The 14,166-nt window shown below is 48.9% G+C and overlaps 1 protein-coding gene across 3 annotated transcripts in view; it reads right to left on the reverse strand.

The window, feature by feature from the left end:
- Positions 1–10,769, reverse strand: part of LOC136932922 (metal transporter CNNM4) — a 16,883-nt gene extending 6,114 nt beyond the window's left edge. For all 3 annotated transcript variants that reach the window (XM_067228236.1, XM_067228235.1, XM_067228237.1), the window contains exons 1-4: positions 9,362–10,769; positions 3,953–4,096; positions 3,575–3,709; positions 2,627–2,796 (exon numbers count right to left, since the gene is read on the reverse strand). In XM_067228236.1, coding sequence (XP_067084337.1) covers positions 2,627–2,796; positions 3,575–3,709; positions 3,953–4,096; positions 9,362–10,769 — 1,857 coding nt within the window. The remainder of the gene's footprint in view (positions 1–2,626; positions 2,797–3,574; positions 3,710–3,952; positions 4,097–9,361) is intronic.
- Between the last annotated feature and the right edge of the window lie 3,397 nt (positions 10,770–14,166).

A 14,166-nucleotide genomic window follows, 5' to 3' on the forward strand; every position in this document is an offset into this window, starting at 1 on the left:
TGGGAGGGTTGTGGAGAAAGAATAGAGATTGCTGGAGGGAGGGAGATATGAGTTATTCTAGTCTGACCTGTTGTTCAGGTATCCATCACCTTAGAATGGAGCATGCTGACAGAACCAAGATCAATGACACACACACACACAAAGGCTTTTCGTTTATGACAATCTCCTGACAAAGGCACCTCGGAGCACCTGCTTCTGTACATAGTCTGAGTACACTAGGCCTAGTACACACTAGCTGGACTGGGCCTAGTACACACTAGCTGGACTGGGCCTAGCACAATTAGTACAAACAAGCTGGGCAGAGGTGTACAGCACTTACAGGATGACTACAATGGAACACCCAGTTGAAAGATGTTTTCGGTTAATAGTAAACTTGTGTATGACTTGTGTGTGTGTTCATTCACTTCCTTACTAGGTGGGTCTTGGTCAAAGTCTAAGTTGACTTGAATGAATCATCAATAGGTAAGGACCTGTTGAGCCCTAACCAACCGGTTCCATTTCTGGAGTGGAGTCTGTTGGTGTCTTGGGCCACGTTCCAACACTGCCCTGAAGCACCCTTCTCCCCTCCCTTGAATCCCCTGGTATGTTTAGTTTGCGTAATGTCGTTGCACTGACTGATCTAAGTGATCGCCAGGAGGGAAGGGAGAGAAGGAGGGGGAGGATGAAGAAGAGAGAGAGGTAGGAGAGGAAGGCAGAGGTCAGAGAGAGGTCAGCTATCGATGCTTGCAGGCTTACATTTACATTACATTTACATTTTGTCATTTAGCAGACGCTCTTATCCAGAGCGACTCACAGTAAGTACAGGGACATTCCCCCCCGAGGCAAGTAGGGTGAAGTGCCTTGCCCAAGGACACAACGTCATTTGGCACGTCCGGGAATCGAACTGGCAACCTTCAGATTACCAGCCCGCTTCCCTAACCGCTCAGCCACCTGACTCCCATGCTTTCAACAGCTGACTGACGTGTGGTAGAGAAACAGTGTGTGTGTGTGTGTGTGTGTGTGTGTGTGCGTATGCTAAGCCCTCCGGATCTCCTGTCGAGGTCAGATCAATCTCAGTCAGGGGTTGTTTAATAACTTATGGCTCAGCCACTGGGGCCCTGCCTGAAACCCAACACTCTCAAGAAAAGGTTTATACAATGTTTACCTGCATGTATAAAGCATTTGTCTTTTTAACTGTTTGTGTAACCGTGTATAAGTGCATATGTGTATGGGTTTGTGTGTGTGGCTTACGTGTATGGGTTTGTGTGTGTGTGTGTGTGTGTGTGTGTGTGCATGCACGTAAGTGTGTAAGCATGTACATAGCCCTTCACACAGGCTTCCATAGAACTCTCTTTAACCCTTTAAACTCAATTAGTCATGTCATGGATGGCGTGTGTCTGGGGCTAGTTCCGAAGAACACTTGTTTCTCGGTGGAGACGTCATTAAAGCATTACTACAAACACAAACACACACAGTCATTTCGCTATAATAGGAGTGGAATGAGAAGGGTGAAGTATGTGAACTTTGCTGCATTTCTCTGTTGAGGGTATGAGAACAGACTGGCTCATCACAGGAACTGTTAAGACACACACACACACACACACCAATGTCCGATAACATAAACAGTCTTTAGAAAGACACTTCTCCCAGTCAGTTCACTCAGCTCCTTTTATCCCCTTTTTTTTTTTTTTTTTTACAGAAAGTAACTCAGAAATACTGCTATTTATATAATACATTCTTTGAATGGCAAACGGAGGCAACAGTAAACAATATCTCATCTCCTAGTGGTGAGCTCACATGGAAACTTCCCACACCGTAAGCTATTATGAGAGGCTCAACATGTTTACAATGCAGCCACCACAACCCCCCACACACGGATTTGTGGATTATTCCATGTGTGGGGTCTCCCTGTGGGTAGATACCATCAGGATTAGTCAGGGGGGGTTACTGGAACATCATAATGACTGTTTGGGGACACTAATGACATAGTTGACTGGCTTATGGGAAAAAACATATTTGTTTGTGTTGACATAGTGTCTGATTTGTTTGTCACTGTGCATGTGTGTGTCTGTGTTTGTGTGTGTAAGATGTTGGTATTGGTGTATTGATGCATGGTTGAATAACAGCACGGTGCTTCTCTCTCTAGTATTTATTACTCCCCTCCCTCCATTTCTCCCTCTCTCCCCCTCCATTTCTCCCTCTCCCTCCCTTTCTCCCTCCCCCTCCCTCTCTTTTTCTTCCACCTCTCTTACTTCTCTCCCCAAAGTCCCAGCTGTTCCATCCCTCATTCACCCTTTAGTGTCCGCTCCTCCGGGGGGCCATATTGACATCCCCTGCCTTCCGCCATCACTACTGCAGTGACAGCTGGGATAAGACCACCCCTCCATCACACACCCCCTGATGAGCTCCTGCCATCTGTGGACCCGTGTCTTAATATTCATGTGACCTTTGCGGCTGATGATACCTGGTGTTCAGCACCGACTGAACCAGGAGACGGGTACGAGGAGGCATGACAAGGAGGGGGGGACAGGAGGGAGAGGGAGGGGGAGAGGGAGAGGGAGAGGGAGAGAGAGAGAGAGAGAGAGAGAGAGAGAGAGAGAGAGAGAGAGAGAGAGAGAGAGACAGGAGGGATGGATATGGCGTGTACCTGCAGTATGAGGATGAAGTAGTCCACAGCCTTGCCCCTCTGGTAGACGTAGTGCTGGGGACAGCGCTTGTCGCTGTCATTAAACTTGATGTCCTGGATCACGTCTGGATGCCTCAGAATCCTCAGCAGGACCTTGTCAGAGATCTGAGACGGGCTGAACAAGTTCACCTCTGTGGGTGGGAGGGAGAGAGAGGAGTCTTATTAACAGTCGGGAGGGAGGATGACGCCACCCCGCTCCCCGCGAATGATCCCGACCCCCCCAAGACGAGCCGAACGTGACGTCGCGGCCACGCGCGGTCCTACAGAGCCGTGTCACACAGGGACCCGTTTGTCTCCCGGGAGAACGCCGACACATGATGCAGTCAGCCACACAACGCACAGAGCAGAGACACAGGGGCACACTGGGTCACAAGAGAGAGAGAGAGCGGAGAGAGATAAAGGGAGAGAGAGAGAAAGGGAGAGAGAGATAGAGAGGCAGTAGTCTACCAGAAACAGGAATAAGTACAGTTCAGCCCAGACCACACAGACACGATGCAACACTGTTCAATTGTTTTTTTGTGAAATGCAGTGGAGCGTCCAGGAAAGTGCCTCGTCATGCTAGCCTTAGCTAATGCTAACACTTAAGCTAAGGCACAGGGTAACGCTAAAGCACAGGTTATTGCTAAAGTGAATGCTAAGCAAACGCTTACCATAACATTGAGGCTAGGGCACAGGCCGACGCTAACATTCAAATTCGAGCAGGCCATATGCTCCCTGGAGTGATTCATGGCTCTGCCAGCAACTTATACCTCACTGGGCATGGCTCCAGCATACTGCGGTGACCACGCACCAAGTACCACCAGACAGTTTTAGGGACGACCAAAACCAAAAGCTGCATGTATTTTTTACACATGCAGATACAGTTGGTGGTTTAACTATGGAGGGGGTGTTGACGGGCGGTTTCCTCACCTGTGGCCAGGAAGCGATGGGCAGCCAATAAGAGCTGAGGAGAAATCTTGACTTTTGATTCGCTCTCGTTTTTGAAGGCGGAGAAATCTCTCTTATTCTTGTTGGGCGCCACCTTCTTCCTGTTGCGGTTATCAGCTGAGAGACACAAACAGACACATGGTCACATGCTCCACAGCAGACCAGAAGTGGGTGAGAATCTTCAATCTTTATGAACCCACAGTAAAGCTGCTGTAAAACCACAGGTTTTATAAGACCTGAGATGTTATAAAGTGGTTCCATGGGTGTCAAGACTTGTAACATTCAAGACATAACACTGTGAGGAATTATGAGTTTCTTGGTGGCTGTAAACATGTTATAAAGGCGTTCCAGTAGACTCACTGTAGAGGTCAGACTCGTCCAGGATCTCTGATTTGATGATCTCCTCGATGACATCTTCTAAGGTGACCAATCCCAGCACCTCATAGAATGGGTCTCCCTCCCCCTCGTTGTTCACCTTCTGGACGATCGCCAGGTGAGATTTACCTGGAGAGGAGAGTCGGTGTGAAAGTGTGACCAAGCAATGATTCGATCAATTAAGGGAGCAATTTAATCATTCAACACACCATTGCTTGCCAAACAACTAAGCATTAAAGTTAATGTAGGTACATAACATGACTTTCTATATCGGGCTAGGTAGTGCATCTCTTCGATTTTCCATTTCAGCTGGATGTTCCAACCAACCAGCGCCCTCCTTGTACTTCCAACAATGCATTGACGGAGGTTGCAGGTTCAAATCCCCCCTGTATTGTGCGTCACTATGGATAAAAGCATCAACTACATGTATACATGTAAATAAACGAGGACTGTGCACAGAAAACCCACCCTGGGCAGTGAGCCTGGTCGTAGGGCTGTGGGCCTCACACCTGCTGCCGACTAGTGCAACATGTTAGTGTGTAGGGGTGGTTCAGACTCAGCCTGGACTCTGGCCCCTATAAGCTGTCTGTTCCTGCAATACACCCACACCCACACCCCGCATGAAGGAGTTCAACTATTCACCTGGGACTTAATGACAGTGCCGAATTTTTAAATGCCCTTTCGGAAAGATCAACAGCAGACAGCCACAGTTGGAAAAGAGCCAGGCAGAGCGTCATCCATTATGGATGATCTTGCCGGGGTGGGGGTCTCCGGCTCTCTGGGAACTGGCCCCCACCTTCCAGAGAGAAAGCACAACCAGTAAGTTGCATTTGTTGACAGAAAAATGGCGGATTTCCTTCCAAACACCTCTCAGCCACACAGAGAGGCTGTCTCTGACAGACATCAGTACTGCACCTCTGCAGGACACAGTACGCCAGCATGACAACACAGACCTGGGAGAGAGGCCTGCTTGTAAATGTGGCTAGGCCAGGGCAGTATAAATGTGTGTGTGTGTGTGTGTGTACGTGAGGCTCCTGTAGCCTCCCTCTGCTTCCTGTCAATACACTCCTGGAGGAGGTGGACCCCCCAGGGGGCTCACTTACCGAAGCCACTGAAGGCCCTATCGACCTCACTCACACACACTTTTAGCATATTCCTGGCATGCCCACGTTTTCTTTTGTCCCTTTTCCCTACCCCATTACAATCTCTCTTTCTCTCCCTGCCCCCCCCCCCCCTCCCCCCCTCCCTCCCCCTCCCTCCCTCTCTCTCCCCCCAGTCTCTGTGTGGCCATGCCTGCTGTTGTGGATACACAGTTACATTTGTTTGTCCTGTCACAACACAAGGTGGCAAAAACAGCAACACGCACCTTGTAATAACACACAGCTCCCCAGCTAGCCCCTGTAGTCTGGTGAAAAGCATGGTGTGTTAATATTATGACCAGCAAGAACTGACAGTCCGGTGCAATATTTCCCACTGGTTCTTACAATCCAGAGGACGCCATTTTGGGGTCAAGCCCCCTCCAGCCTTTCTCATGGCCACAGTTTCCAAACTATCTGCCTCTCTCTGCAAGCTAAACTGATTTAAGAGACTTGCCCATCAATCAATTAGGTCTTTGAATGTTTCCTAGGCTACTTAAACGATTACGCAAGTCACAATTAGAAGCCTGTTAAGCAGCTCGTTTTGAGTGCTACTAATGCTCTGATGTCATTTGATGCAAAAGAACACAAAGCTTGTTTAGAAGCAGACAGGCATGCAGACAGAGACAGAACACAGTGACAGAACACAGAGACGGAACACAGAGACGGAACACAGAGACGGAACACAGAACACAGAGAAGGAACACAGACAGAACACAGAGAAGGAACACAGACAGAACACAGAGACAGAACACAGAGACAGAACACAGAGACAGAACACAGAGACAGAACACAGAGACACACGAGTCATTTCTGCTGAGCGGTGCTGACAGGCCATTAGCATACGACTGGAAGACCGAAACAGTTCACAACTGCATACGCACGTGCAGCCACGTCCATGCACACACTCAAGGAACAGAGGAGCTTGCAACTGCACTGTCAGCGTTTTTGCCTCCAATGATAAGACAGGAAGGAAAGTGCTGGGGGGGGACGGACGACAATTTAGAAAAAGAGAGAGAGAGGGAGAAAGAGCGAGAGACAAAAAAACAGAACTAAAGGGTGAGAGCTGATCGCCCCGGTTCCCCTCAGGAGGAACAGGGCGCAGAAAGAGGAACATGGCTCCGGCAGACAGGAAGGTCACCTGACCAGCCTCAGGCGTTGGTCAGCATGAGTACACGTGTGAGTGTGTTTGAAAATCACCTGAGGGCTCTGTCTAAAATATATAATACACATCTTCAGTGGGCAGCTGGCAGAGAGAGAGAGACACTCGGAGAGAGAGACACTCGGAGAGAGAGAGGGAGAGACGCCGAGAGAAACACACCCTGGCGTTGCCTAGGCTAACACGCACACACAACACACACAAGCACAGGAGAATGAGGTCTTATCAATCAGGGCTTGGGAAACATTCAAAACCGGCCAGTCACAAAGCAGTGTGTATAGCTGGGTAGCTGCACAGGCCTCTGGTGACAGGAGAGGTGGGTGGGGTGTGGAATGTATGTGCAGACAATATGTCCACCCTGTCAATGTATGATTGCACATGATTATTATCATAAATGAACTCTAGGTGTGGCCACAGAGAGGGACAATGGGCAGGGCTTCTATAAGGGACAATGGGCGGGGCTTTTTTCAAGGACAACTGCCAGAATGACAGAGTTCGACCGACAACCTTTCGAGTTCCTTGTTGGGTGTGATGGAAAGTGCTGTAGATCTTTTTCTCTTTTTTTCTGCTTCAGTGAAACCTAGTCTAGTAGTAGGAGGCCGTTCTCAAAAGGTCACAAGTGAACTGCCATCCGCTTAGAAAAGGACAGGGTCACACACACACACACACACACACACCTCCTGGTGGGTACATGACTCATACTAGGAGGCACAGAGAAGATAACAAAGAACTGGATATAAATCCTGTGAAGGATTCATCATTGAATCATGTTCTTACTGTCTACACCTGCAGGTCTATAGAGTTTACCATGTCTGACCCCTATACTGTGAAATAGTACACTCGTGTTCGCCATGTAGACATTAGCCCTTTCTCACCTTGGATTGGACCAGGGGGGGGGGGGGGGGGGGGGGGGGCATCAAATTCATGGGTTGACAAAAGTGGGTACCATGGCAACTGGGCACCATGTGGCGGAGACTGGAACTGGCCATGCTTGCGGGGGGGGCAAAACCGGTCGGGCATGTTGCTATGGCACTGACAGTTGCGTGGCACAGACAACACAATCAATAAAACTTAATGAGCTGTGCGTGTTTGCGTGCGGGTGTCTAGGGACAGAGGCGTGTAACCTCGTTAAGCACAAGCCGCGGTGTCGTGTGTGGTTTCTAAAGCGCCAACGCTCCAACTGAAGTGTGTCTGTGCGTGGTGTGTGTTACGAGACCCCATCAACCACTTGGGGTCGAAAACAAGTTGGCTGTGTGTGCGAGCAAGTGGCAAGAGTGGATTTCATTCCCCCTCCTCAGAGAGCAGAGCTGTCCGTGCCAAGGTACTCACCACAAAGCCAACTCTGCACTGGCAGATCAGCTCCTGGTCCCAATCTTTTCTTCCCTGTTCCACCCTACCCCTACCAGGTTCCCTGTTCCACCTCCCCCTACCAGGTTCCCTGTTCCACCTCCCCCTGCCAGGTTCCCTGTTCCACCCTACCCCTACCAGGTTCCCTGTTCCACCTCCCCCTGCCAGGTTCCCTGTTCCACCCTACCCCTACCAGGTTCCCTGTTCCACCTCCCCCTGCCAGGTTCCCTGTTCCACCCCTACCAGGCTCCCTGTCCTACCCCTACCAGGCTCCCTGTCCTACCCCTACCAGGCTCCCTGTTCCACCCCTACCAGGCTCCCTGTCCTACCCCTACCAGGCTCCCTGTCCTACCCCTACCAGGCTCCCTGTTCCACCCCTACCAGACTCCCTGTTCCACCCCTACCAGGCTCTCTGTTCCACCCCTAGCAGGCTCCCTGTCCTACCCTTACCAGGCTCCCTGTCCTACCCCTACCAGGCTCCCTGTCCTACCCCTACCAGGCTCCCTGTTCCACCCCTACCAGGCTCCCTGTTCCACCCCTAGCAGGCTCCCTGTCCTACCCCTACCAGGCTCCCTGTCCTACCCCTACCAGGCTCCCTGTTCCACCCCTACCAGGCTCCCTGTTCCACCCCTACCAGGCTCCCTGTTCCACCCCTAGCAGGCTCCCTGTCCTACCCCTACCAGGCTCCCTGTCCTACCCCTACCAGGTACCCTGTCCTACCCCACGTCCCTGGGCCTGGCTCAAAACCTGCCACAGGATGTACTGCTAGACTGCTCCAAAGGCCATAGCTCCTGGTGTGACGTTAACACAGTGGACAAGGCACACAGAGTGATGTCATGGCCTCCTGATTCACAGACAAGGCCCAGTCCAGTGATCGGTCAAAGGGGGTCAGGGAATGGACGCTGCAGGCACCAACTCTGGTCTTAATCTGGGCGAGTGAAAACATGTTGTCGTAAGACCCACAATAAGGTCGGACATGTTGCTGATAACGCTGGAGGGAGATGGGACAGCGTGACAGAATCCTCCCTGTTCTGTTCTATTATGGTGAGAAGCAAACATGCTTTCTCTGTGTGTGTGTGTGTGTGTGTGACCACGTGGGGGGCAGCTTTCGTCTCCTGTCTGTGACCTTGAGACGAGATGCCTGAAGACTGAGAAAAACACACCCGTGCCAGAAAGAGAGAGACAGAGAAAGGGAAAGACAGAGAGAGAGAGACAGAGAGAGAGTCTGTGTGTGTGTGTGTCCTCGGGAGAAAGGGATCAGCTGCAGTGGAGAGGCAGAGTGTGTGAGTGTCTGAGAGTGCGTGTCTGAGAGTGTGTGAGGGTCTGAGACTGGAGAGTGTATGAGTATGTGTGAGTGTGTGAGAGTGAGGGGCGTATAGAAGGAGGATTCCTAAAGGGGAGTAGGAATCCGGAGGAAGACACAGTTGTTCAGATACACTGCCTGACACACAATCTGTCTCTGCTCTACACACACATCCTAGCCACACACCTAGTTCCATTTGAGGGGCAGGTATACAAGTCATCTCTCTATAGATAAGGCTCATCTGGGTTAAAATTAACCTGCTGATAAGATACTCACTATTATAGCTATTATGTGACTAGCTCTGTAGAGCTGAGGTAAACCAACCTCATCCGTTCAGCTACCTTTCTGTCGCTAAACTTCCCCAGTGATACTGTGAAAAACGATCTCCCTATAACTATATGCGTTTGTGACGTAGGACAGGCATAAGCAATCTCACAAGACCACCCCACCTTTTTTGAACTCCTCCAGCATCGAATCCAGCTTGGTGTCGTGGAACACAAAGTGGACTGGGTGGTTGTAGAACTTCGTGATGGTCTTCAGTGTCGTGCAGTCGTCCGGGTCCACGAACGCCAGATCTTTCACGTACAGAACATCCACGATGTTGGACCGCTCGTCCTCGAACACCGGTATCCTGGTGTACCCGCTTTCCATGATCTCCGACATGGTGTTGAAGTCTAAAACCGCGTCATTATGTATCATAAAACAATTGGTCAGCGATGTCATGACGTCCTCAACAGTTTTGGTCCGAAGCTCGAGAGCCCCCTGAATCATATTAAGCTCCTCTTTGACAAGGTCGTTATAGGGCTCCGTTACTTTCAGCATCCCCACGAGCTTTTCGCGGTTGTAAACAGTGCCAATTTCCTGACCCAAGACGCAGTCAAGCAGCTTGCTAATGGGCCAAGATAAGGGGAAAGTTACCAGCATGAAGAACTTGGTTACCATTATGGTGTTGGCTCCTACGGCCAACCCGTGTCGAGAACACAACGCCTGGGGCACGATTTCCCCGAAAATAACGATGCCAATGGTGGAGGCTACTACAGCACCCAGACCGGATCCTATGAGATCGTCCAGAAGGATGGTGAGCGTGGTGTTGACCAGGACATTGCCGAGAAGTAGAGAGCATAGCAGGTAGTTTCCTTTACTCCGAATGGGTTCGATCTTGCGGGCGTATTTCTTTTCCTTCTCCGTGCCGCAGTTCTGCACTATGCGGAGCTCCATGGGATCCAGCGCCATCAGACCCAGGTTGAGCCCGCTGAACATACCTGATAGAACCAGGAGGAAGGCGATGAGAATGATCTGAAACCACAATGGCAGAAGGGACTTCTTCTCTTCCACAACCCGCAGTCTCCCGTCATCCTCCCCCAAAAGGTACCACTTGCCATCTTGGCTGTCCTTGACGCACAAGCCGTACACCTTCTTCGGCTCGCTCTTGCGGAGCGGCTTGATTTTCAGGCTCAGCACCCCTGAGGTCCCCTGGTTGGTCACGTTCATACCACCTCTAATGATGATATCTTTAGTGTAGTCGGCACAAGTCCTATTAAAAGTGGCTCTGCCAGTTTCTGCGCCACTGTCGTCATCCTCTCCGTGGTCCTGGTCCATGAACTTGATATGTGCCGAGGTGTCAGGAGCAATCTGCTGTCCGTAGAACCTGAGGAGGATGTTGCTCTCCTCAGTTACCTGGATAACTCCGTCGTCTGTGGTTGTGGCCGGCTTGTCGCTTCTCTCCAGCCGCATGCCGAAGATCCGGGTGCTGCTACCGAGCTCTCCGACCCCTGTCTCGGCTCGTCCGCTCACAATAATCCCCAAAACAACGAATAAAGTTAGCGTGTACCCCTGCCCATTCCAGTCCGTCGCCATGTTTGTTTCACTCTCTGCAAACTGGGAACTGACGTCACCTACTCATTTGCAAAGGCCGCCCGTCATTAACATATTGACAGAGTTTAGCCAATCCACAGCCGAGACGTAATATAATGAGTTTGATCGAGCCCCTTTTCTTTAGCGTTTTTAAGGTAGAATGCAATTTTTTTTAAGGTGTACATTGCAGTTGCCCAATTGTGGTAACCTACTGCTACCACAATTGACTAAGTATTTTTTTGTGTTTTACCATTTTACACTATTCATAAAATAATATATGTCTGAAGCCCTCCACTGATTTTTGTTAGTAAAAATGCTTATTCAAAGCTCAATTATCTCTTGCCTTGCACAAGCATGAGACACAAATGTCAGACGTAAATAAATAAATAAAGAATTACAAGGTTTTACATCGATTATAAAATGTGTTTGTTAGTGCGCATGCACCATCTTGTGCTCAAATATTTGAAAGACAAATGGTGTGACACTGCTGTGAAGTAAAAAATAAAATTACCCTAATTTGAATAGCATATATTCAACCTACCTATACATATCCCTTAGAAAGTAATAAACTCCAGAATCACTTTTTCTTGTTGGTTATTATGACGTTAACAGCTTTATCATAACGTTTAATTATGTTCCGTTTTGAAAATTATGTATTCTTTTGAATTCACTGCCGAATAATGTAAGATGGTGAGTCTCAACTCTACAATAGGCTACTTTTTTAGACAATGGGATTTTACGGGTGGGAGGAAAAAATATTTTCTAATCTCTGGAAAAAAGTTTCTTCACACCTCATAATTTGTGCATCATCATGGCGCTTTAGCGGCTCTGTAACAACCTGCTGTTTTTCCCTGGTCAAGACCACGGAGGACCTGGACAGCTAAGAGATGTCCAACGGTAGTAGACTAATGATAAAATATAGGCTATATATAAGCTCCATTGCACTTCAATGTATTGACATCATGTCATTTACTACTTCTTCATTCCACAGAGAGACTCGTTTTTGACCCAAATGGAGGGATCTACACAGCGGTCAACGACCGCTGGGTCCCCCAATACTCCTCCCTCAATCCCTCTCAGCAGACGGTCCGAAATCTGGAAACCACCATGTCATCTATTGGAGTTATCAGAAAGTAAAGCCTCACAAAGAAACCCCCAGGACACATGATTGTGTCTTCCCAAACTTAGCACAATTAGGACAGATGACAAACTGTCAAACATTTAGTCATTTAGAAGACGCTCTTATCCAGAGCGACTTACAGTAAGTACAGGGACATTCTCCCTGAGGCAAGTAGGGTGAAGTTCCTTGCCCAAGGTCCTCCATAGGACACAACGTCATTTTGCACAGCTGGGAATCAAACCTGCATCCTTTTGATTAATAGCCAGACTCCTAAACCGCTCAGCCATCTGACCCCCCCAAACAGCTTTAGATAGCATCTCAATTCATCTAGATTAAGATCATATTTCTTGAAGCATGAGAAAACATAAAAGAATAAAAGAACCATGATGGGCTTCAAGGGTTCTTTTAGGGCATCAACATTCAAAAGAAAAGCTCATGATGTCTTTTTCCGATATCAAAGTCATATCAAAAGATGCACAGGCAGACTATATATATGTCATAGAAGAGGCTTCTAAGGAGTGTCACCTGCTGTTCTCTGGTCTCTAGTTGTGCGTCCATAGAGGACCTGAAGAGCAATGCAGAGCAGATGTCCCAGCATGGCCTGGAACAGTCTCAGCTGTGGAGTTCTGTGGCCAATCAGAGCTCACAACTCAGAGTAAGTGTCATCACCTATAGAATCAGAAACCTGGTGCGTGTGTGTCACCTGTGTGAGACCTGCGTGTCACCTGTATTTCACCTGTGCATTACTACCTGTGTTTAACATGTTTTACATGTGTGTTACCCGTATGTTGCCTGTGTGTTCCTACCTCTGTGTTACATGTGTTACCTGTGTTTGACACGTGTTCCTTTTATTTGACCTGTGTGTTACCTGTGTGACACCCAGGTGAATTGATTATCATAGTGATGTTTAGTAAAAGAGTATAAAGCTGCTTCTCCGGTTGTCCTCTCTCAGATGGGCCCTCCACCTAGCCATCCCCCTCACCTCCAGCAGCAACCAACTGACCTGGAGAGGGAGCTCGTCAGTCACACCTGGACTCTCCTGGAGACCCCAGGTGTAGCCGGCGAGAGGTCCCAGTTACCGAACGTGAGCGAGCAGCTGCTTTTTTGTTGTTGATTGGACCTACGGCTGAACACGACATTGTTTGACTGGTAGTCATTCGCACGAAAATCCCTCTAACGCTACCTTTTCAGTGCACACCACCGACGCCCTCTGCTGGTCAGTCAGTCCACTACAGAGACTCGTTCTACTCGGGGAGAGAGGGTGAGTCAGAGTGCTCTGAGGGCACGCGCTGTCATTGAAATAGCTGACTGGCACACATCCTTCCCTCAGTGAAAGTCATAGCTGGCCTTCCAATGGGTATTATAGTGACTTTACTAGGAAGTTTAGTTATCAACATCTAAGCTTTGTAATTATTATTATTGAATTCCAGGACAGTCAGACTCCTTCCCTGTATCCTGCCAGCTGCAAATGCCCCTCCCTGTTGCCAAATCCAGCTCAAACTGGTTCAGCAATCTCCTCCAGGCGGGGGTGGACCATCTGCCCAGAGACACATACAAACCTGTGAGGCACTAATTGTCCTTTGTTGTTTTTTCCGCTGAGGAAAAATGTTTGGTAGCTTGTAAACACCAGATACAGCCTAACCAGGTTAGGCTGTATCTGGTGAGAAAGTTGAGCCAGAGGTGGTTTGAAACTCAGTCCTGTTTTTATTAGATCGCCTGGGACACGTTTCTCCAGAGATGGGTGAACAAGAGAGCCTTGTACACAGAGGTATCCCCTTCAGAAAGCTTATAGAAATATATTATTGAGAAAATTCTGTCAAATTTCATTCATTTTGCGGCATTTGCGATTTAACTGTTTTCTTGTTTTAATGTAGTGTTTGATTTTCACTCAGGCTGAATCCTCTTCTCCCACAAATGCCCCCTGTCCCCCGACTATGGGCAACGATGCCATACAAAATGGAGTCAATAAGTACTCTGTACAAGCTGGTAACCAAGTTCAACCATAACCAATGCAAACAAGTGTTTCTGGAAGCTGGTTTCATAGTCCTCAATAGGTTCTATTTGTGTAACCATGTGCCATCAATACTCAAATGACAACACATCTGTTGTCTTTTGTTCTTTAAAAAGTCCCAGGTCACCTTAGGAAGGCGTATCCATCTTGGAAAAACTGTTGGGGAAGAACACGACCACCCCCTCTCTCATCCCTGCCCCTCCCCTCTGCCCCCCAGGGTAAGAACCCAGACATCAGTCTGCCTCTGAACTCACCTCCTCCCTTCCTAA

Source organism: Osmerus mordax, chromosome 24, assembly GCF_038355195.1.
Source record: "Osmerus mordax isolate fOsmMor3 chromosome 24, fOsmMor3.pri, whole genome shotgun sequence".
Classification (NCBI taxonomy): domain Eukaryota; kingdom Metazoa; phylum Chordata; class Actinopteri; order Osmeriformes; family Osmeridae; genus Osmerus; species Osmerus mordax.